At 37.3% G+C, this 23,572-nt stretch overlaps 2 protein-coding genes across 14 annotated transcripts in view; one reads left to right on the forward strand and one right to left on the reverse strand.

The window, feature by feature from the left end:
* The window catches only part of RBMS3 (RNA binding motif single stranded interacting protein 3), a 1,423,334-nt gene extending 1,422,737 nt beyond the window's left edge, over positions 1-597 (reverse strand). For 10 of the 11 annotated variants that reach the window (XM_070492730.1, XM_070492739.1, XM_070492735.1 and 7 more), the window contains exon 1: positions 459-564. The gene's annotated coding sequence lies outside the window, so the exon portion shown is untranslated. Of the gene's footprint in view, positions 1-458 lie in introns of all 11 variants that reach the window. The other variant, XM_070492733.1, reaches the window with a different exon arrangement.
* The window catches only part of AZI2 (5-azacytidine induced 2), a 28,555-nt gene continuing 5,446 nt past the window's right edge, over positions 464-23,572 (forward strand). The window contains exons 1-8 of one of the 3 annotated variants that reach the window (XM_044754280.2): positions 464-1,127; positions 1,406-1,514; positions 9,929-9,998; positions 11,216-11,436; positions 12,903-13,028; positions 13,504-13,603; positions 14,474-14,622; positions 18,858-18,916. In XM_044754280.2, the coding sequence (XP_044610215.1) occupies positions 9,965-9,998; positions 11,216-11,436; positions 12,903-13,028; positions 13,504-13,603; positions 14,474-14,622; positions 18,858-18,916 (689 nt within the window). In that variant the 5' untranslated portion in view covers positions 464-1,127; positions 1,406-1,514; positions 9,929-9,964. The remainder of the gene's footprint in view (positions 1,128-1,405; positions 1,515-9,928; positions 9,999-11,215; positions 11,437-12,902; positions 13,029-13,503; positions 13,604-14,473; positions 14,623-18,857; positions 18,917-23,572) is intronic. The other 2 variants (XM_014840932.3, XM_014840934.3) reach the window with 2 other exon arrangements.

Consider the following 23,572-nt stretch of genomic DNA (forward strand, 5'->3'; position numbering starts at 1 on the left):
GAATTCAACTACTCGTTACTTCACAGCTCAGGACTGTCACCATCATCTACAAATAACCAAGAGTAGTAACTCGAGGGCAGCCGGAAAAGTTCCCAAATCCCAAGACTTTGCCTTAACTTCCATAAACTTCACAATTTTTAAAAAGGCAGACTGCTGAAGAACTACGGGTCTCGAAGCAATTTTTGTGTTTCACAAGCTCGCCCGAGGGTTCCCAGCAGCGCCCAGAACACAAACCCCACAGGGGGTTAAGCGGCACCCCTCCCCCACGCGTGAACCGTTACGGGTTTCCCAGCTCCCAGCCGCAGCGAGGCGACACCGCTATACAACCATAAGGGTGCTACCAAGCGGCGCCGACGCACACCACAGACACTCGGGGACCCCCAAGCGGACGCTGACAGAAAAGGACACGCCCGACTACAGCCCTGAAGCAGGCCGTCCGCCCAACCCAACGCTCTTACCCAACTCGGGCTCCGCCTCTGCCTCCTCGCGTCGCCACGGCCCCGCCCCGTCCCGCCGCGGAGACTCACGGGACACGTAGTACGCCGCGCCCACCTTCCCCTCCCCCTTCCCTCGCAAAGGACCGGCTTCGCGAACGCCCTCCCGGCTCCTTCTGGCCTGACTTCCGGTTTGCTCGCGCTGCCCTGGCGCCGAGCCTGCGGACAACGGAAGCCTGTTTTCGGGCCGTGCGCTGCTCGTCCTCCCTTCCACCGCCCCCCTCGACAGCGCTTCCCTTCCGCGGCGCGCGGCGCGGCCGCCGGCCCGTGCAGGCGCTGACGAGACCGGCGTCGGCCGGCCGGGGCCTCGCGCGCGTGTTGCTGGGTAACGGGCCTTCTCCGGCGGCGGCTCGGCCCCTCCTGCGTCGGCTTGCCCCTCCTTCCAGAACCTCCTGGGCCTCAGCCCACGGGCCGGGCCGCGCCTGCTGTGGCGCAGCCGAGGCCAAAGAAATGGGAGTCCCTCCACGGCGTTCCGGGAGCTGCTGCCTTCGCTGGGGAAGCGGCGGTGTCTTCGAGGAAACCGGAAGCCCGTGGTGACCCCTGGCGACCTGATTTGTTTTCGGTCCGTTTCCAAACAGTGAGGAATCGAAAGTCGGCGGCCCTGGGGGCGGCCTTTCGTCGCCTGTCTTTGGGGTGAGTGACTCGCTTTGGCCGGGTCGGGGTGCGGGTAGTGCCGGGACCGACCTCCGCTGCGGTTGCTGGTCCGAGGAGACACGTCATTTTCTCCACAAACCCGCGCCCCCTCCTTTGACTGGGGAACGGCCCAGCCCTGGGCGTCCCTTACCCCTGTCACCCTCGTACCCTACCTGTTCCAGGCCCTAGTTGATACTTCATTTTACTTCTCCCTCTTGCCACATTTCTTTCTGTTCTCTGATTTACTGGGGCGCCTTCAGTTATGTTTCATTTATTAGATTACATTTATTCCGGAACCGAAGAGTTACGTGTGGCTGGGACGGTAGTGCACGGGGCACCCGAGCAGTGAACATCAACTCTCTGTACATTATCGAGGGCTAACACAAGGTATTCATCGTTTCCCCACTGTCTACCCGGTGTATTCACTATGGTTTTTGATCATTTGCTGAGTGACTACTGCATGCAAGGTAGGCTAAGACCCTCCTCCCTACAAACAAGGAACTCAAATACTCGAAAGTGAGATAAAATACAAAAACTGTAATGCAAATGAAAACATAATTGCTTCAGGATGTGTTGTTTAAAATATGCTAAGATCAAAGATAGTAACGTAATAGGATTGAAATTGACTCCTGCCTCTCAAGCATAGAAGCCACTTTCATTTTCATTGTTGGAATTTTAAGTTGGATTGAGCAAGTGCTCAGAGCATAATTTAAATTCCAGTTCTCCAAATATGTAGAATCTAATTTTCCAGCCTGTTGTGAACACTCCCTACATGATCTGTAAATTAGGAATCCTGCTCAGGGTGGTTACAAAATGTTAACGCGATAGTTTGTAAAATAGGAAGTGGTATACAAATGTAAGGTTTTAATATTAAAGAGACTATATAATGTAATGGGAAATGCACTGGATTAAGTCAGAACATTAACTCAGGATCTGAGTGCTGAATTTTCACTTGTTCACTTTACACTGCATAAGAGACTAAATCTCTTCTTCATTTCCGTCTCTAAAATGGGAATGGTGCTTATTCTCCAAGGCACCAAAGTATAGTTTCCAAGAGTTTTGCTGGCTCTGGAGTCACCTGACTGATTTTTATTCCTGGGTCCTCCACTTTCTAACGTTCGCCTGTCTTAGCTGCTCCACCTGTGATATGAGGAAATTCTTGCCCGCCTGAGGTCTTAGATAGATTTAATGAATTGTTATGAAGAACAAATGAGATAGTTTCCCTAAAAGGCAAAGCACCTGAGATACCATAAACACTCGATAAATATTAATTACCAGCACAGAACATTGTCATGATTATTAAATAAAGTGATGTGATGACTTTTTCATAATCCTTGAAGTAATAGGACCAGTGTAACTTATTTTTTTCTTTCTTGTGGTGGTTCTTTTCTGGATTAAAGTATAGTTGTTTTATCACTATTAGAGAATAATTACTGCTAATACTAGTAGCATTTAGCGTACATAGGTGCTGAGTTGCGTTTAGATGTGTTACTTTATGAAAGGAATGAAAAGAAGTAGATTGTTCTTCATACCCACGCTAACGCTCAGAGTCTTATGCTTCCTTGGCCATACAAACTGATTCCTGGAAAGAAGGATCATCAAGTGCCCTTTTTCAAGATACTGTCGCTCAATTTACACACCTCAGCACTCAAATGTCCTATAATTCAGTGAGTGTCCAAAAATGTACTCGGCATCAGATATACAGTATGAAAAACTCCATTTTCATTTTTATAACCCTGAGTTATCTCACTAAGTGCATTAGTCCAGGAATCAGTTTGTATGGCCAAAGAACCATAAGACTCTGGGCGTTAGCATGGGTATGAAGAACAATCTACTTCTTTTCATTCCTTTCATAAACTAGTTAAGCCATTCCTGCCCCTAATTATTTCATTAAAAATAGGGAGAAAGGTGTAAGTGTTGTTCTGTTTGCCTCCATAAGCTTTAATCCGTGCTTATCTTGACTGATTGTATGAAGTAGGTACAGGGATTTTTCAGAGGTAGAAGGATGATGGAAATTCTAAATAAGATTCTTTTCAGGAGGCATGTAGAATAGAGGAAAGAGCCTACCAAATAGGCCTTGATTCAAACTCTAGCTCTGTCATATACTGACAGTGTGATTATAGACAATTTTTTTTTTTGAGGAAGATTAGCCCTGAGCTAACATCTGCTGCCAATCCTCGTCTTTTTTTTTTGCTGAGGAAGACTGGCCCTGAGCTAACATCTGTGCCCATCTTCCTCCGATTTATATGTGGGACACCTACCACAGCATGGCTTGCCAAGCAGTGCCATGTCCGCACCTGGGATCCAAACTGGCGAACCCTGGGCCGCCGAAGCAGAACATGCGAACTTAACTGCTGCGCCACCAGGCCGGCCCCTAAACAAATTTACTTCACCTCTTTGAGCCTCAGTTACCTCATCCATGGTGTTGATAAGACGTTTCTAGCCAAGTTTGGTGTGGACTTGAGGTAATGGTGTGCACTATACCTTTTACTCAGTTCCTGGCGAAAATGTGAATTCCCTTCTATTTAGGTTGCCATACCATATTCACATTAAAATTTTTCCTTCACAATTTAGGAGGGTGGCGTCTTAGTGATGTAGTTTAATCCTGTCGTATTGGTGGGAAAATTTAGATCTGGAGAGGTAAACTAATCAGTAATCAAGGTGGCAGATGGTAGACTAAAATCTGGGTTTCTGAATCTTGGGCCACTGTTCTTTCTACCACTGAGTTGTGCTGTGTCCAGATTCTTACTGGGAAAATCGGAATCCATGTTGTGTTGCCTCTCAGAATGTTGTATTAAGAGCACACATTGGGAAGACAGCATATCTGGGTTCACATCCCAACTTTGTGGCCGATTACTTATGTAGCTGTGGATAAGGTATTTAATTTTCTAAGACTTTGTTTATAAATTAGGGTAATAGTACCTACCTAAGAAGTAGGAAAATGCATGTAGAAGCACTAGTGTCTCACATATGATAAGTGATCAATAAATGGTAAATATTAGGATGATGAAATATGACAGGGTAATCATATTTTTTCCTAGAAAAAAGACCAGTCTAGGGTCAGAAGATACTTCTATTTTTTCTAGTATCTTAGACCCCAGTATATAAAGTCTGTCTCACCTGAAGGTCTTCTCAGTGTTGATTGTGAAGACTTTGAGTAAAGACTCAAATTTAAGATCATGTAAAATAATTCTGATTAATATGTGAATCTTTGTTTTTTCATTTATGTCTCTTCCCTAGCCTCAGGAACTACTGTTCTCTTTTCTGCCCTTCTTTCTGCATTATCATTGTGATATTTTGATTTATGAGAAATATACATTTGGTCATTCAGATGACCAAAATATGTTTCTCATATATACTTGGTCTTTGTCCACTGTTCCTTGGCTCACAGCTTCCAAAACCCTTGGAATGTCCTGAGGGATAAGAGCTATGGGAACATCTTTTGTCATAATATTTGGTCTCTTGTTCTCATTTCCTGAAATTGCTTCAGAGCCATAAAAGTGAAATGGGTGTCCTGTTATTCATAAGAAGCCCCTTTCCACCACCCTTTTCCACCATGGCTGGGTTTATGTTAATTAGGTGACTTTTGGATAACACCTTAGGATGGGGGCTGATTGCCAGAGGAACCAGCCATGTGATTAGAAGGTTGGAACTTTCAGTCCCACTGACCTCAGGGGAGGGGAGAAGGACTGGAGGTTGAATCAGTTGCCAGTGATTTAATCAGTCATGCCTATGTAATGAAGACTCCCTAAAAACCCAAAGAGGGGGCCGGCTCTCTGGCATACTGGTTGGGTTTGGCATGCTCCTCTTTGGCGGCCCAGGTGCATGGGTTTGGATCCCAGGCACAGATCTACACCACTCTTCAGCCATGCTGTGGTGGCAACCCACACATAAAGCAGAGGAAGATTGGCACAGATGTTAGCTCAGGGATAATCTTCCTCAAGCAAAAAAAGAGGAAGGTTGGCAACAGATGTTAGCTCAGGGCCATTCTTCCTCAGGAAAAAGTAAAACCAAACCAAAGAGGAGAGGTTTAGAGAGCTTCCAGGTTGGTGAACCAGAATGCTTTCGTTTGCCAGCCCCAAACTCCAGGAGGACAGAAGCTCTTTTGTTCAGTACCTCGCCCTATGTATCTCTTCATTGGGCTGTTGATTCATATCCTTTAATACCCTTTGTAATAAACCAGTAATCAAGCGAGTAAACAGGTTTCCTGAGTTCTCTGAGCTGCTTTATGCTTTAGCAAGTTAGTCACACCCAAGGAGGGGGTTGTGGGAACCTCGATTTATGGCCCGTTGGTCAGAAGTGCAGGTAACAACCTGGACTTTCCAACTGGCATCCTGAGTTGGAGGGAGTCATTGGAACTTTCAGTTTGTATTTGGTCAGTCAGAAGCACAGACGACAACCTGGGCTTGTGATTGGCTTCTGCAGTCAGGGGCTGTCTTGTGGGACTGAGTTCCTTACCTGTGGAATCTAATGCTATCTCCGGATAGATAGTGTCAGAATTGAGTTGAACTGTAGTACACCTGTACAACTGGTGTCCAGAGCATAGCTTGTTGATAGTGTGGAAACACCTCCCTCCCACATTGGAATTGGCTAACCAGAACACCTTTTAATCATTCTTGGGAATTTCATTCTCATCAGTAATTATCAATGTCTTTCACCTCCATCCTGTCTAATTCTTTTTTAATTTATACTTCTCTTATGTAAACCTCTAAGGAGAAACAAAATTTAATTGCCAAATATATAAGATGTTTGCATGATTACTTGTATATTTGCCTGTCAATAAATATTTCTGACCCTCCTATACTATTGTGATGAGATGACATAGTGAATATGAAATTACTTTCTATAATATTAAAAACAAAATCTCCTTGCAGAAGTTAGGTGATGTTTACCAGTTGTTAGCATAGAATTAACCATGCCCACAAATGTTTAACAACACTAGTTATAATTGAAATTCTGTAAATCGCATACTAGGCGTTTAGCTCTGTTACTTCTAGAGTAGTGGTTCTTAAATTGGCATAGGACTCAAAATCATGAGGTGATGATTCAAAGTTCAGTTTGGCATTTTCACCCCAGATATTCTGATATGCATAGATCTGCAGGAGACCCTAGCAATCAGTGTCTTTGAAGAGAACTCCAAGTGATTCTAAGGCAGTGGTCCACATCTCACTTTGTCAAACACTCCTCTAGGTTATCTCCAGTTTCTTAGAATGTTCTTGGAAAAGACTTTTTTTTGTGGCGTGTCCCTGTAGAATACATTTATTATTGATTTTCACCATTCAGAGCGGCCCACTTAATCTCGTCCTCAGATGATATTTTTGACATTTGTTAAGTTTTAAAAACTAATGTTATCATTTCCCATTGACTGTTTAAAGTATTGTCTAGTCTTTTGATAATTCTAATCTTTGATAATATTCTGTTCATGGCACTCACTTTTTAAAGATTAAAGTAAACACAGATTTGTTATTTTAAGATAATTTAAGTTATGGAAAATAAGATTGGATAAAGTATAGGGTAACTTTTCCCAAATGTTCAATGTTAAAACTAGGTTGGTTTAGTTTCGTAAGTATAATAACAGCCAGTTAGCCTTTATCAAATTCCTGGGCTAGCTAGTTTGGATACTCATCAAGAGACATTTCATCACAACAGAAGTATGTAGAACTGAGTCTTTACTGTGAGGTGGACTACTGCAGCTCCCTTCACTTCTTCTAGAGATAAGGCTGAGGAAGAATGCTGGCATAAACAAACCAAAGGCTACAGGGAGCCTGCTTTGTTACTTTGCTAGCAGTTTTCCCTTCAGTATAGTAATAAATATAATGGGATATCTGCCTTGTATTATTTGATACCTTTCTAAGGTCTCATTTTCCTTGGCCCTGCAGCTGTTAATCTCGAAAAGTTCAGTTTGTACAGCGTAATATAAGCATTAATATTTCTGATACTTATGTGATTTCATATTTATTTTTCCAAGGATAGATACTAAATTTTTCATTTTATTTTACAACAAACTTAAATGACAATTATTTTAAAACTTTATGCATATCTGTGATGCTAGTGGATTTTCTCGTATTTGTGCTTTAATATATGGCTATTTCTCATAATTTTTAGGACAAATAAGCAATTTCATGCTGCTTTCTGTTGTATTTCAAGTCATGTTTATGGTATATAGAATAAATATATAGAATAATGTCATAAACTTGACAGAAGCTTTTTTATGCAGATAGTGTTTTGTTATATTTAGAGAGAGACCACCATATGCAACTTTCTGGTGATTTATAAATAAAATAGGCAACAGATATAACTATGTAAAATATGCCAGTCTGACTACTACTTTTGTGCTAAAAATAACTAGTTATCATACAGTATAAAAATGTGACATTGTTAAATCAGTATACTCATTTCTATCTAAGGTACTTAAAAACCTTTCAAGGGATTCCTAGTTTTGTAGTGCTTGATGAATTGAAGTGTGTCAAAGATTTATTGGGGAGGGAAAAATAGTAATAGCTCAAATTCTGAAATCCAAGTGCTTGTGCTACGTACTAATTATCTGATGTTGTCCAGATTTCAGAACCTTTCCAGGTCTCAGTTTTATCATCTGTGAAATGGATGTAATAAGATTTTATACCTCATAGGGTATTCATGAGAATTAAATGGGATAATATTTATAAAACACTTAGCACAATACGAAGTTCATTTGGTTGCTAATATATTTCACAAATGTGTAATTATTCTTTACATTCATTAATCATGTCCAAGTCTGTCTTACATTCCACAAAATAAGGACCAAATTCTATAGTTGCTGTATCATAAAGGACCATCTCAGTTTGTCTCCATTCCCTTTCCAGTTTCATCTGTTGCCATTCCCTTTCTCATCCCTTCTCCCCACAGGCTTTCAGGTCTTTGAACTTGTTCTCCCTGCTGGAAGTTAGCAAACTGTTAGGTTTAAGTACAGTGAAAATAACCCACTGTCTTCACTTAAGAGTATGGGGTTAAGAGTCATCTGGGGGCTGGCCTGGTGGCATAGTAAAGTTTGTGCACTCTGCTCCAGTGGCCCAGGGTTTGCTGATTTGGATCCCAGGCATGGACCTACGCCCTGCTAATCAAGACATGCTGTGGCAGCATTCCACATACAAAGTAGAGCAAGATTCACACAGATGTTAGCTCAGGGCCAATCCTCCCTGACCCAAAGAAAAAGAAATAGAGTCATCTAATCTTTTGTGTTTTGTAGCACCTTCCTTGGAAACCACTCCTCCTCTCTACCCATCAATCCCCATAGCATTCTTTATTGTTTAAAATATCTTACTTACCTTTATGGCATAATAATTATTTTTCTGCTCAGTTGTCTCCCACACTGGATTTTCCTTGCTGAGTGAATGATTGTTTCACGATAAAAATAAATGACTAGGAAATCACATAGCTGAGCCAGTTAGAACTCTGTGTAAAGCAAAAGCATGTAGGCTGTGTTCCTTAAAGTACACAAACTGTGAGACATCTATTTTGACTGTAGAGCAATTTATGCCCATTTCTTGTTCTTCAGATGTCTTTAGAAAAAAATTATTCCAGTGGAATAAATCTTGGTCATTTGGTTGGATATTAAGATATTATACATCAGATGTCTAGGATAGGCACAGTTTTACCTCTCCTTAAACTAGACTGCGTCCTGCTACTTAACTAGCTGTCTACTCTTGTTCTGCTTTTAAGATACAGTGTGAGAGAGAGTTTTATGTGGAGTACATATGCATACTTGCAGTTTGCAGTATGGGAATAGCCCATACTTTCCTTTTGGAAGGGAAATACGAGGATTTCAGCTAACAGCAGGATAGTTGGAATGACGTATGCTGTTATTTTGGAATAAAGTTGAATCCAGAGAGGGAAAAGTAAACCCCTTTAGAGAAAGAAAACTTAAACTCTTTCTCCATCATTAGGAGAAAGTACAACTTGCACAAGGAGTTAATTATGGTTATGAGGGTCTGCCACCTTTTTGGGATATTGTAGGTTGCATAGTCCTTTCTTATTTTTGGACTTTCTTGATAAACTGGGAAAGATTCTACCCTAAGAGTAGGAGTTCTTCATCGTTAGAATTTTTTTAATTGGTGTTGGTGAAGATTGAGTGAATGTCAGGTTTCACCTACTCAGACGTGTAGTATACACATTTCTTTTGTCTACCTTTCCTGTAATCCTAGATATAAACAAATTGCTAGCACACCCAACTCTCACTTTAGTTAAGAACAATTGGAAGCTTTCAGTTATGAAATCAGAAAAACAAAATACAGTGATAAAAGACCAGACCCAGAAAAACACACGAACGAAACCTTTCCTTAGTATTCATGTTGTCTGAAATCGAACCAGACCTTACAGGTATTGATTGATACACGGAGGGAGATCAGAAGTTTTGGAGAAGAGCAGGCATAGTGAAACATGGATTCTGTAGTTTAGTCACCTCTGTCTACATCTTCAGTCTCCATTTACTATGTTACTTTGGAAAATCACTTTAAAAACTTCTACCTCAATTTCCTCATCTATAGTATTCTTGGAACAGTGACTGACACTAGTAAGCAATCAAATGTTATTTCAAGCAGGGCATAGTAAATAAAAACATTTTTCAGTAATCATTAATTACTAATCTAAGATACGTGAAATTCTGTTGATGGCCGTTATTTAGAATGCTGCATTTGGTCTTGTATTTTAAACTGAAAAATATTTTAAAGGAGTTTTTAGGTTCTGTTATGACCTGTAGTATCTCTTACCCTGTTTTTTTCCCATGAGGTCTTAAAAGGTTTCAGCCACAATTTCTTCTTCCATAGTGTTTTTCAGGAACCTAGCTCTCAGATGGGGAAGTAATGCTGAACCTAACAGCAAAAGTAGATGTACAAAGTAAGTATATTGTTCACTAACTAATGAAGTAACTCGCCTCTTCCCTTAGGTTTTGGAGTCAAGTTTGATTGAATCCTACTCTGTCAACTTTTCATTCAATAACCAATTTTTCTTTTTTTTTTGAGGCAGGTTAGCCCTGAGCTAACTGCTGCCAATCCTCCTCTTTTTGCTGAGGAATACTGGCCCTGAGCTAGCATCCATGCCCATCTCCCTCTACTCTATACGTAGGATGCCTACCACAGCATGGTGTGCCAAGGGGTGCCTTGTCCGCACCCGGGATCCCAACTGGCAAACCCCAGGCCGCTGAAGAGGAACCTGTGAACTTAACCGCTGCACCACCGGGCCGGCCCCTCAATAACCAATATTTATTGAGCACCTTCCATATAGTGATAAGCAAAACAGACATAACCTCTGCCCTCACAGAGCTAATATTCTCCTAGCCTTAACTTGGGCAAATTACTTTACCTTTTCAATCCCTCCAATAAAATGTAAGTGATACCTACCTCATAGAATTGTTTGGATGAATTTAAATGAGATAATATTAAAAGAATGTGGTACATGGTACTAGGACATAGTGAGCATTCAAACGTTAATTCCTTTGTCTTCTATTGTGAAGGTACAAGCATAATCAGTTACTGGTATGGAAAGAATACAGTGGATAATGCATTAAAACTTCTGTGAATATGTTATAATGAATTATACTCAAAGTTTTTGAAAATTAATAATTTGGGAAGCTATAAAACTTACTGCTTACATCTAAGTGGAAATGTTGATGAGAAAGAAATATATGGGTATAAAGTGTTCAAAGTATTTTATCCTTTTAATGAAAATGGTATTTCACAACTTTTTATAAAACTTACTAATAATAGCTTAGTTTATGGTTTTACATGCTTTCTAGATATCAGCTCACTTAATATTTTTAAGAACACTACGAAGTAGTTCTATTATTTCTTATATTTTATAAATAAGGAAGCTGAGGCAGAGAGGTTAAGCAACTTGCCCAGTCACACAGACACTTAAGTAGTAGAACTTGGATCAAACCCTGGCAGTCTAGTTCCAGATTCCATGCTCCTAACCAGTATGCTATACTGCCTCTAAAAGAAGAAGGAGTTTTTAAGCATTACCCCAATATTCACATTATTCTAAATAGATGTCTTTTTTCCTGCTCATTTATTCAGCGAGACATTTGTATTTTATATTTTTGTTCTTTTAAATAGCTGTCATGGATGCACTGGTAGAAGACGATATCTGCATTCTGAATCATGAAAAAGCCCATAGGAGAGATATAGTGACTCCAGTCTCAATATATTCAGGAGATGAGTCTGTTGCTTCTCATTTTGCCCTTGTCACTGCATATGAAGACATCAAAAAACGACTTAAGGATTCAGAGAAAGAGAACTCTTTCTTAAAGAAAAGAATAAGATTTTTGGAAGAAAAGGTAATTGTCTGTTACTTTCATTATGTTCTGTGACTTAAGGAATAATTCAAAATATTTGAAATTTTAAATATTTTTCTGTCCTGTCTTCTATGGTTGTACTGCATTTCCAAGGATAATCACTGCTAATCTCAAAACCCTGGGCATTGTACTTATCATACTGTGTATCACATTTCATATGTTTGGTAAGTATTTGTAGAATAGGATTTAACAACTCGGAGGGAATATATTCCAAATATTTTTCTTACATCTCTTTTCAGTTTGCCTTACCTTTGTAGCTGTATGTATTTTATTCAGGATTTGTAAATCTCTGCAAAAAATTATATGCTACCAAAGGAAAATAAGTATCAAAGGAGAAAGCTCCTAGAACATTGTTCTAATATGTTCAATAATATCTTTACCAGGACTGAAATTTCTCCAGGACTGACGTCTTCTTTACCTCAATATTCTCTTTTCTTCTTGAATACACATAATAAGAATAATGCTTTTAACTGATAAATAAATGTCTCTGTTTATCTTTTTTATGCAGAAACCTGATACTCCCAAATGTTACAGAATATATAAGCAAGGTAGCTGATTCAGTTATAAATCATCAGATTTACTTGGCTTTGTGTACTGGGAAATCTTCCTCATTCATCCATTTATTTTTGAGTTTTAAAGTTTTAACTTAGTTTATGTCTCTTCAGATCACATCAGCATATTTGTATTTTACAAACAGCAGCTTCCACAGGGGAGAGGAAATGGATTCTTAGCAACCAAGGAAATGGATCATCATGTTATAAAAACTTGAGGGTGGGCCTTGATACAGTTTGATTCATTTGGCAGAAGTAAGAGAATGGGAGTCAGTTGTAAAAATAATCATAATTTCTTCGTATTTGTGATTAAATAAATTTGTGACATTTTGTGACATACTGGGACAGAGTGAGAAAAGGTAACATTTTGGAGCTCGTGGTTGTGTTTATTTTAAAGTTCAGTAGAAAAGTGCGATTTGGTATAGTTAACATTGGAAATATTTCTGTACTTTGTGAGTAACAATCCTATAATTCCCATTCTGGAATAATACAGGATTTAATGAACTAACATATCTATTCCTTAAAGTCAAGTACACCTTAACTTGATACTTTTTCTGATGATGGAAATTAAATACTGCTGCCTTGGAAAGCACCTAAGCACTATAAAAGAATGATGTACTCTGTTTTAGTATGATGAATTAATATGCTATAAAACAGATACAACAAAACGTAAAATACTAATAAAGTAAAAGTATAAAATAGAAGACTTTTACAAATATTTATTCTGTACTTTTTTTCCTGTCTTAATCACTAAAGCTTAATTGTATGGAAGTGAAATGTTCACTTAATTATAGTCCAGGCTTTATTAAAGTAAGATGTGGAGCCATCAGAAGACTGACTTATTTTTGTTATGTAGAATCCCTTCTTAAGCCTTCTCTTCTAATTTTATACCATTAGCTTATAGGAGCGCGATTAGATGAAGAAACAAGTTCTGTGGGGCGAGAACAAGTAAATAAGGCCTATCATGCGTATCGGGAGGTTTGCATTGATAGAGATAATTTGAAGAGCAAGTTGGATAAAATGGTAAGTTGGTTTGGAAAGAATGATATCTGTACGTTGCAAATGAGTTTTCTACTTCAAGAGGTTTAAAGTTAGAAGTAAGAGAAATATTTATATGTATTAAATAAAAAGTTGAACATATACATGCTCAAGGCAAAAATAGAAATTTCTAAAAGTAATATTTGTAATTTATATCTGTACAAAGTAAATATTTAGTATGTAATGATGTTTAGGATTTAAATACATCTAACATCACTGACTTATTTTGAAAAACTGATAAAATTTGTTACTGTGTTAAAAGCCAGTGAAGAATATGTACTAAGTTAGAGGGGGCGGGGTGGGGGAGGGGAAGATTCGTGAAACACTGAGTTCATTTTCCAACCTTGCTTTTTTAAAAGGCTAGAGTCAGTTATTTTCAATGTCTGTGTGAAAATTAATACATAAATACCAATCTGTAGATTTAATTGAATGTAATTTGGCATTTTCCTTACCTAACTAGAATAAAGACAACTCTGAATCTTTGAAAGTATTGAATGAACAGCTACAATCTAAAGAAGTAGAACTCCTCCAGCTAAGAACAGAGGTGGAAACTCAGCAGGGTATGCCACTTACTTGTTATAAATATTCTAATGGAATTAATACATTTTTCCATTTATGTGTTATAGCCATTATCAGTTTCCTATATCTGTATGCTAAGGCCTTATTTTTTAATTTTTAGCCTTATATTAATTTCTGTGTTCTGCTTTCACAAAGTATCAGTGTATTTTAACTTTTCCTTAAGTATAAATTGCATTTTTCATTTAGGAAACTTGATGCTTTTTATTCAGGGCTAGTTTGTGATGAAGTAGGTGAAGAAAGGAGTAGAACCCCATCCTTGTCAGAGCGTCTTGCCCACTACTATGTCCTGGCTTTTCTTTCCTACTGAACTTTTGCCCACTGTTAGACACTCTACTATAGAGTAGTTAGAATTACTTTCTTTTTCTTTAATTTCTGAGGGTTGTTAAAATGTACAGATGAGATGCTGGGGGTGAAAACTTAGGTCTGGGGGATATGGATATTAGCCTATTCCCATGAACACTCTGATGAGACAGGCTGAAGAGTAGACCTCTGAGAGACCATTTGGTAGGAGACTGAGATGAGATCTCTTATGCTGGCTGGCTGGGGCTTTTTCTAGATAGAGAGACTAAGGAACCTAAGTCAAGGGTAAGTTAGTATCCAGTTGTATTGAGTTTCTACAGTAGAGTGTTTACAAATAAAATTCGTTTGACGTCATGTTCTAGGCATGATGGTCAAACTTTATATTTTCTAAAGGGGCTAGATGGAGTGGTAAGCTGAGTGAGCCTCATTGAATTTTTGTCACTATCTTAATCTTGATTTATCTAAAATCTACATTTTACTAGCATAACCTTTTTGAAATTGCCACCAATGTAGAAGGCAGAAATAATTTTAATGTCTGTTTTTTTTTGTAGTGATAAGAAATTTAAATCCACCTTCATCAAACTGGGAGGTGGAAAAGTTGAGCTGTGACCTAAAGATCCATGGTTTGGAACAAGAACTGGAACTGATGAGGAAAGAATGTAGCGATCTCAAAATAGAGCTACAAAAAGCCAAACAAACGGTACTATAAAATTATTACATTGAGAAATCAGTATTTGGTGTGCATGATATGTAGGATTGATAACTAAGTATTAAAACAGAGTTAAGATAAATTGTAACTACTTCCAGAGTTATAGTCTCTGAAAAATTCACCTTTATCTTCCCCTTTAATCATTTTTGTGAAAGTTTGATATACTGTATACTTTTAGCATAGTCCCAGGATTATGTAATTTTGTTGTTTAAAAAAGCTTATTGTTTATTAAAGTAGTTCTTTTAAACTCCCTTTCCTTCAGTTTCCTTAAGTCATCTTTTCTTTGTAAAGTTTAAAGAACACTCAGGTTTTAGGTTTCTCATTTTATTTAACTTAATAATTTGATTAATTTAGACACCATAAGAGACAATTTTTGATTTTTAGAATTCTTAAAAAATCTTTTATAGAGTCCACTAATTTTCAGATATCTAATACTTTTGGGGCAACTTTAATTTTCAGCAAATAGCTGAGAATTCAAGCATTGGGCGGAAAAAAAACACAAAAAACCCCTACTGAGCTGCTACCGTGTGGTTAGGCTAACGTCATCTACTAAAACACAAGTTGCCTCTCAAGTTCTAACCAAGAGTCTATTTCCTGATACTTTACACTGGTTCTAACAAGCTTGGATACTTGTTTTCAGATGTCATGACAGATAGTGCTGAGGAGCAAAAGAAGAAATGATAAAGAAGCAGAGGAGTGTGAGAGCAGTACACCAAATGCAAAGTTTAATATAGTTGCTACAAGAAACTGAAACTCTTAGTAGTTTGGAGTCAGATAGCCAATATATACATTCATGTATTTCAAATTATTTGTCAACTCAACCATTTTGCCGATCAGAGCATTCCAACACTATTGAGGAGCCATGTCACCTACCCCAGGTTCCTCTGGGATGCCACAAACTGAAAAAGGAACTACTTCTCACACTTCCTGACTGCCAGCCAGAATCCTGCCCCCAAATCCCAAGTGTCCTTAGGTGGAGCTGGCAGTTCTCTCTTCTATAATGTAGTCTTTCTCGAAGGTGACCACTGGTTAAGAATGAGTCAGGCATTACGAATAATACAGCATTCTGCTTTGGCCTTGACCAAATGAATTCCTCTGAACTGAACAATGAGAACTTGCTTTGGAGCCCCCAGGCCTGACAAAGGGGGAAACAGTTAACTACAAAAATTACTGTCAACTCCTGTTAGAGCCAGAATGTATTTTTTCCTACCTGACATCTGAAGTTGATTTTCCCAGCTTTGAACCTGTGACCACATACCACGATTCCTTCAAAGGCTTCCAGCATCCTGTCTCACAAGCCCAGTTGCCATAGTCCCTGAGAGGCTTCTTTTAAAAAGATGTGCTTGTAAGAAGAGATGTGCATCTTAAAGTTCTGAATTATAATTATCAGTATGTACGTTCTACTTGAAAGGAAATAATTTGATAGCTTTTATACATAATGGTTATTTCCTTATAGAGATTAAGCAGTACCATGGAATCATAAAAATTTGGCTTATAGTTATGGTGTTGCTTATTAACCATGTAAAATTAAGAAAGTAATTTAACTATCCTGAACTTGTTTTCTGTAAAATAGACATTAAATACCTATTTTTTCATGGACGTTAAATTAGATAATATGTAGCAGTTAGCATAGCACTTAGTACATAGTATATTCAATAAGTGAATGTGTTTCAAAAAAATTTTATTAGGGTAGTCCAGAAAAGGAGTGCTTTTGGGGGTTTGTGTGTGCGTGTGTGTGTGTGTGGTGTGGGTAGCTGGTTTGTGTGTGCTTGCACGCATTATAGTTCAGCTCTTGTTACTCTTTTCCACTAGATGGTGCTAGGGGATAAACTTGCTTTTACTTTAATTCATCTGTAATAATCACAGAAACAGACTTTTGAAGGTAGAAGAAACTTTAGAAATCACTTTTTTTTTTACTGCTAATGAAATTGAATCTGAGAGACTAAGAAACTTGAAGAGTTGAAGGTGAGGTAAGGGAGGAATATTTTTTTTAAAAAAGGATTTACGATATGGCCCTGACGCTCATAGAAATTTATTTGGCAAGGGGAAGGGAGATTTAAAGTAAAAAATGCTCACAACTAACATAAGGAAATAAACCAGGAAAAGCAAGAGTGGAAATGCTTAGTATCAACTTATCAAGGGTTCCAAGTTGAAATCTTGATGATGTGGAATGTGTACTTTTTTTTTTTTAAAGATTTTATTTTTCCCTTTTTCTCCCCAAAGCCCCCGGTACATAGTTGTATGTTCTTCGTTGTGGGTCCTTCTAGTTGTGGTATGTGGGATGCTGCGTCAGCGTGGTTTGATGAGCAGTGCCATGTCCGCGCCCAGGATTCAAACCAACGAAACACCTGGCCGCCTGCAGCGGAGCATGCGAACTTAACCACTCAGCCATGGGGCCAGCCCCAGGGATGTGTACTTTTAAATCCTGTTTCAGGGTGTTGCTCATCAGAGTCCTCTTCGATATGGGGATCAAAGAGTAATCCAAGGAGAGAAATTTATGTTCACATTAATAATCTTGTTTATATTTGCTCTAGCCATATTTACAAATATCTTTAAGATTGGTACTTTCTGTGAAACATATTTTATAACACCTTCTAAAGTGTGAAATAGTATGTGGACATAATAGTGTTTTTTTGGTTTTTGGTGGGTTTTTTTTTTTTTAAGTACTTAGTGAACTCAGTTGATTAGTGTTTGGTATTAATCAAGTGAACGTTTCAGGGTCAGTTCCACTATGGGCCTTTTAGACTTTCTGTATCACCCAATATTCCAGCCATTTATATTCAGAACAGTTGATTCTTTGAGAAAAACAGACACTAGGGCCAAAGAAGTGTAGGAAAAACTGGATCAGTAAAATGAGTTGATGCAGATGTCTAAGGTACTTAATAGCCCATTTAGAGATTCACAATGTGCTGTGGTGTACCACAGGTTCTGAGAAGTCCTCTAGTATCTGAACCTGTTTAACTTTAACAATGTTTCCCAAGATTGTATAGCCATGGCCTGTTTATGTGAAACTCCCACACCACATGGCACTAGTTGGGAAATAGATCCATTACTGCCTTTAAAACATGGCAAACTGATGACTGGCCAGGAACAGGGTCTTTGAATATTAGAGAGAATTCCTTTGTGCTTATTGCTGATTTACATTAGATCTTTTGAATTGTTAGGCGGTAGCTGGAACAATACTTTTCCAACCCAAACTATCAGGTTTTTTTTTTTTTAATATCATCATTGGCTTTAAAAATGAGGAAGATTTCCATTGTACATGTATGTTTAGGTATACACTAATTAAAATGTTTATTTTTAATTAATGATACAAAGAAACTAAAAGTGACCTGATTTCTTCATTTCCTGTGGAGAACAGGAAAGAAAAACGTCCCAGGTCACTTGCTTTGTTAGTGGTCAGACGTCTCCTGATTCGTGGGCCAGTTCTGTTTCCCCTCTCCATAGGGCGCTCCCTAAAATGCAACTTAATTTTCTGAACAATCAGAGGTCCAAAAATGGTTTAACTCCTCTAATAGAAAACATTTTGATATTTCACTCTCCGAAGTTCAGAGTACTCATGAAGTGCTTGTGCAAGCTTTTTAATGTTTCACTTTAGGACACATCATGTAGATTATGTAAGTAAGAAATAGTAAAATTTAAGTTTATTCTCTCAGTTTATAGTGGCTGCTTCTGCCAATAGAATTAGTACCTGTGATCGTCATTTTTGTTATAGACCCTTAAAATGATAATGCCTTGCAAACAAGTGTGTGACAGAGTTGTCTTAAGCATACTGAGTTCACTTTTAAACAGTAACTTTTTAAATTTTTGTACTGTTTTGTAATAACACCAAAAAGTGAAATACCAATAAACTTCCATTTTCTCATGGAATTCATTCAGCTGTACCTTGAATAAACAGTATTTGTTAAATTTGTTACCCTTTTTTTAATATAGACTTCAGATTGGTGTCTTCAGAAATATATTTTGTAAGACTCCCAAGTTCTTTTATGTGAGAGCAGTTTTATTTTCTTTAAGAAAATTAAAGCACCAGTGACTTTAAATAATTGGAAGTGATTTAGAAATACCTAGTATAGGTTTGGAGGTATATCATTAAAATTGAATATAAAATCTAGTTTTATGCTGTGCTATTATGGATAAAACTGAAACATGTCTATAGTAATAAAGTACTGAGAATAAATAGAATGTAACAATTACAACTTTTAAACTTTTTTTTAAACAAATGACAGGATCCGTCTCAGGAAGACAATCTAAAGAGCAGAGATCTCCAAAGACTAACCATTTCAAGGTATGAACATTCTTCAACTTCCAAAAATAATACATTGTTCTTCTGCAGGCCACTTTTTATAGGTACCTAGATTTCTGTTGTGATTTAATCTGAAAAACAAATGGGTACTATCTGGGTTCTGTATGTAATCTCTGATCACAATATATTTATGAAAAACACTTAACTCTTCCTTAACAATAAGCTTGAACTTAAATAGTAGAAGGGGGCATATTGTGATCCCTTAAAAAGTATTTTTGAACATTTAGGATTTTAGATAGGATTTTAGGGAGCTAGCTGTGTAGAAGTATTCAGTAATAAATCCTGATTTTGTACATGAAGAACTATGCATTTCCATATACAGTAATACCACTTTGTCTGACGGGCAAACTTGGACAACCTTAGTGTTTGGTATAACATGAATTTTAAGAGAACTATCTTCTTGGGGTAAGAACAAAAGTAGTTATCAGACTTCGTGTGTGTTCCTTCAGCCCTTTTTTCTCATATATATCATTTATACTTAAGTAACTTAAGTACTGTGTTTTAAATCATCTGATAGTTTTTGTTTCTGCTATGTTAGCATCCCCTCTCTACATGGATACTTCCATCCAATGAAAAATAACTCATTTGATTTTATTGTTTGGATCATTCAGCTTCCAAAGTGTACTGACCTAAAGTAAATAACATGAATTGTCTCACACCTATTCCTATCAAAAACCCAATTGAGAGAAATGATCAATTAGGGAAAACAATTTGAGGAAACACCATGCAGCCACTCTTCTGGATCCAGAGATAGGCAGACTTTTTCCTATAAAGAGCCAGGAGTAAGTATTTTTGGCTTTGTGGGTCATACAGTCTCTGTTGGAACTACTCACTTCTGCCAATGGAACAGTAGTTCTGTTATGCCTTCACCTGTCTTCTAAATTATAGCAAAGAAGTTTTCCCTTTAAAAAGAAATGTGTCTCATATAGTTCCCTGTACTTTATTTCTCAAAGTCATCTTCTTTGTCAAAGTTATCTTTTCTTCTGTCAACCCAGGCTTCCCCTTATTAATTTTGTTTTCTTTGTGATTTTTATAAACCTCTTCAAACCATTTTTTGGAAGGAAGCAGGGAACAAATGTTAGAATCAGAGTAGGTCAAATAAAAGGGTTATATAAATACTATTTTAGAAGTACATGATACAGAATGGGGACTTCTGCTTCCATTCATGGGAGATTTTACATAATTTGAATCACTTCTACTGAGAATAACTTGAAAAGTTGCCTCCCCCCTGTCAACTGTATGTTTGAAGGCATCATATCATTAACAAGATAGTGACGAATCTCTATGCCAGGATTTAGAGGAGGATGAAGGCCCAAGGAGGTGAATCTACTTTTTGAGGCTGTAGAGCTATATAACTGTGGCTTCAAAGTGCAGTTTTGAATTCTCTAAAGCTCAGTATTAACAGTATCAGCTGAGAGAAACAGTTTTTAGAAAGAAGCACCTTAGGTTCAGTCTAAGAGTTAATCTAATCAGCCTAATTACTGCTGTATGTTAAAGAACTGCATAATTAATGCTGTGTTCCAGTGGCTCCCTAGTACTGAAGTACACTTGTTCTGTTTTTTGTAAATTGGTTTGCATTTTTCTCATGTAAGCAGTGTGGATTGTAGAACTGATTAGGTTTCCTTCTTTTGGTTAGCAACTAGAAAACTAATAACCAAATTTGTGGCTTACCCTTGGTAAACTTTATATCCTCTATTTTTGTGTTAGCTTCATTCCTGACTGCATTTTATCTTGTTTTCCCTTCACCTTATAATTTATACCTATTTCTAGTTTATAGTCCTGTGTTTTATTAGTCTTTGTAAGTTACTTCATCCACTTTAAGTGGAACAATTCAGATGATAAATTAAGTTTACTATATTAGGGGAAAAATACATAGGAATGTTTCTATAAAATCATTAATTAAAACTTTAGATATTTCTAAGGATTATTTTTCAGTTATTTGGAAAACTCTAATTTTTGGAACATTCTTTTTTTTCTATTTCCTCTATCATTATTTTCAGGCAAATGAGGTATACTGTATTGTTTCCCTAACATAGAGTGAACCTTTCAATTACTGGAGGCCTTTTATCTGGTACTCATTGTATACAACATCATTTAACAGTAATAGCCCTGCCTATTAGAAATTTGACCAGTGTCCTGCCAGTGTACTGTTTTGGTGTTTTTAGGCTGTTGCCCTCAGTTCTTAAACTAGTTCTAGGTATGGGTTAAACTTACATTGTGGGACTTCTTAAAATGTGAAACCTTGGTTTAGGAAATATTGGTTAGGTTAGTGTTTTTCAAACTGTGCTGTGTTCCCTTATCATGAAATTTTGTGAGTTAAGACAGGCATTTTAAAAATATAGAATAAAACAGAATAGAACATACCATACCAGAGTGTATTATACATAATAAGCGTAGTAAGTATGGTTTCTCATAACTTGTTTTCTTTGGGTTGCAGTATAAAATGATTGCTTGCCGTGCCTTACAGTCAGAAATGTTTGAAAGACAACACTTGTTTGGGGGGATGTAGTTGTCAAAATATACATTTCTAAGTCTCTGGCTCTTGGCTAAGATTATCCCATACTTTTTATTTTAGTTCCTCTGGTGGAATGTAATAGTTCATATTTTTCTTTAGCTTTTGAAAATTTATTGTATGGCTGATGTAAAAACTCAATTAAGTAGATATTTCCTACAAAAGCAATATTCATTTCAGTTTTAAAGAGTTGAATGTATAGTGTAAATTAAGAAAACTGGGCTTTTACACAATTTTACTTTGTAAGCAGGACATGTACCCCCTTTTTGAAATGTGGATAAGCAGGTGTCATCACATTTAAAATTTAGAGGTCTGAAATTTTATACTGGGGCTAAGAAGGTTGTATTGGCAGTTGGTGTATTGTAGGTGCTTGGTAAATGTATGATGAAGATGATGGTGGTGGTGATGATATGAAAAATGTTACCCCAAAAGGGTAGCAGTTAGTCTAATTAGACTGGATAAGTAAAAGATGCCTTTGAACAGAAACATGTTAGAGTGGAGTAAGTTCTCCTGAACCTGTTTCCTCATGTGTGAACTAGGTTACCCAGTTTGCCAAGTTGTTATGAGAATGTGGGTGAAGTGCCTAGCACGTAATACATGTTCAATCACCATTATTTTTTCGTTTCATCTTATTTTATTTTTTAGGGTTCTCATTTGGGGTGCTTTAGTGTTGCATCTCAGTGTTCAAGCAGTTTTACATCTTTACAGACAACTATATATATAATTAGGAATTTGCTTGTATGGCATTTAAAGCAAAGCTTAAGTTAGTTCAACACTCCCAGGGTGGAGGGTGGTGGGGGGATGTGGTTTATACAATCTCAAAAATACACAGATAAGTAAAGGGTAGTTGGGAATCTGATAAAGATTTGTGAATGACAACCTGCCTTTTCCAGTATCACTTAATTAGTGACTGAAACATTTTGTTCAAAAATAGAATTAAAAAAATTTGTGATATACTTTGAAGACTATAGCACTTTAACTACAAAGTGTAAAGTAACTGCCATTACTTTGTTATCCACAAGGGGGAGAGCTTATACTTAGTAATAATTTTAGATGGTTATGTCTATAGTTTTCAATTCAGGTAACATTAAGGGCAAAAGACGACTAGATGTATGTTAAACTTGGTGACCTACTTTTTAGTTTAACCTAATTTATAAACACTTTTCATTAAACTGAATTGGGAAATGTATATTAGACATTGCTTTAACACCTCTATTACAGTTGTTTCTCTCTTTTATTTTACATGCTTAGCTATTTTTAATGATTAAATGTGTTTGATACCACAGTATCCAAATACTATTTTGGGTATCATCTTTTCTTTGTTTTCTCCAAGTCAGGTACTGATTTACCATCTCACGCCAATAATAAAACTCTATTTTTAAATTGTATTATTCATATCATGACTGCATGAATTAGCACATGTACAGTGTTTACACTCACTGCTGCGTAATATGAGTAACTCTTTGGAAAGCATACTGAATGCCCTGAATTGCACCAAGGAACCAACAACTCTCTCCACACTTAGGACAGATTCTTATGTGAAACATTGATTGTAGCACACATCTCAGATGTTTACTGGTGAAGGAGAGGTGGTTAACTAGTTTTTGTGAAGTAATTATTTCACACCTATCAAAAACCTGCAAAAAGCCCTGTGATTTTTAATAGACTACTGGTTGACAAATGTCTTTTACAACAGACTAAAACAAGTAGATTTTTCTTAAAAGCAGTATAAAGTTTATTCTGCTGCTTCTACCGAAAGAATTGTGGTCTGAGTGGAATGGGAATATTTTGATTAAAAAGGTATGTAACCTTACATAATTCAAACTAATTCTCTTTTTGAATATTATCTTTTGCTTCTATAATGAGGATATTAGATTTGGATATCAAGAGTATTATCCCTTTAAGTTTGTTTAAAGGTTTTTGTATAGCTAGATAAAAATTGAAGCATGAAGTGACATGTTTGTCTAATTTGATTTCATTATTACTAGAATTAGGGTCTTCAAGAGGCAGTAGTGGTCTTGGTGACTACTTTGAGATCAGTTGTTCTTATGTTTAATATTTTATGTATTCTTGTGCAGCAAAGTAAGAATATACAAAGATTTCGATCTATTTAGTTGGCAATAAAG

This window comes from Equus asinus, chromosome 21 (assembly GCF_041296235.1).
Source record: "Equus asinus isolate D_3611 breed Donkey chromosome 21, EquAss-T2T_v2, whole genome shotgun sequence".
Taxonomy (NCBI): Eukaryota; Metazoa; Chordata; class Mammalia; order Perissodactyla; family Equidae; genus Equus; species Equus asinus.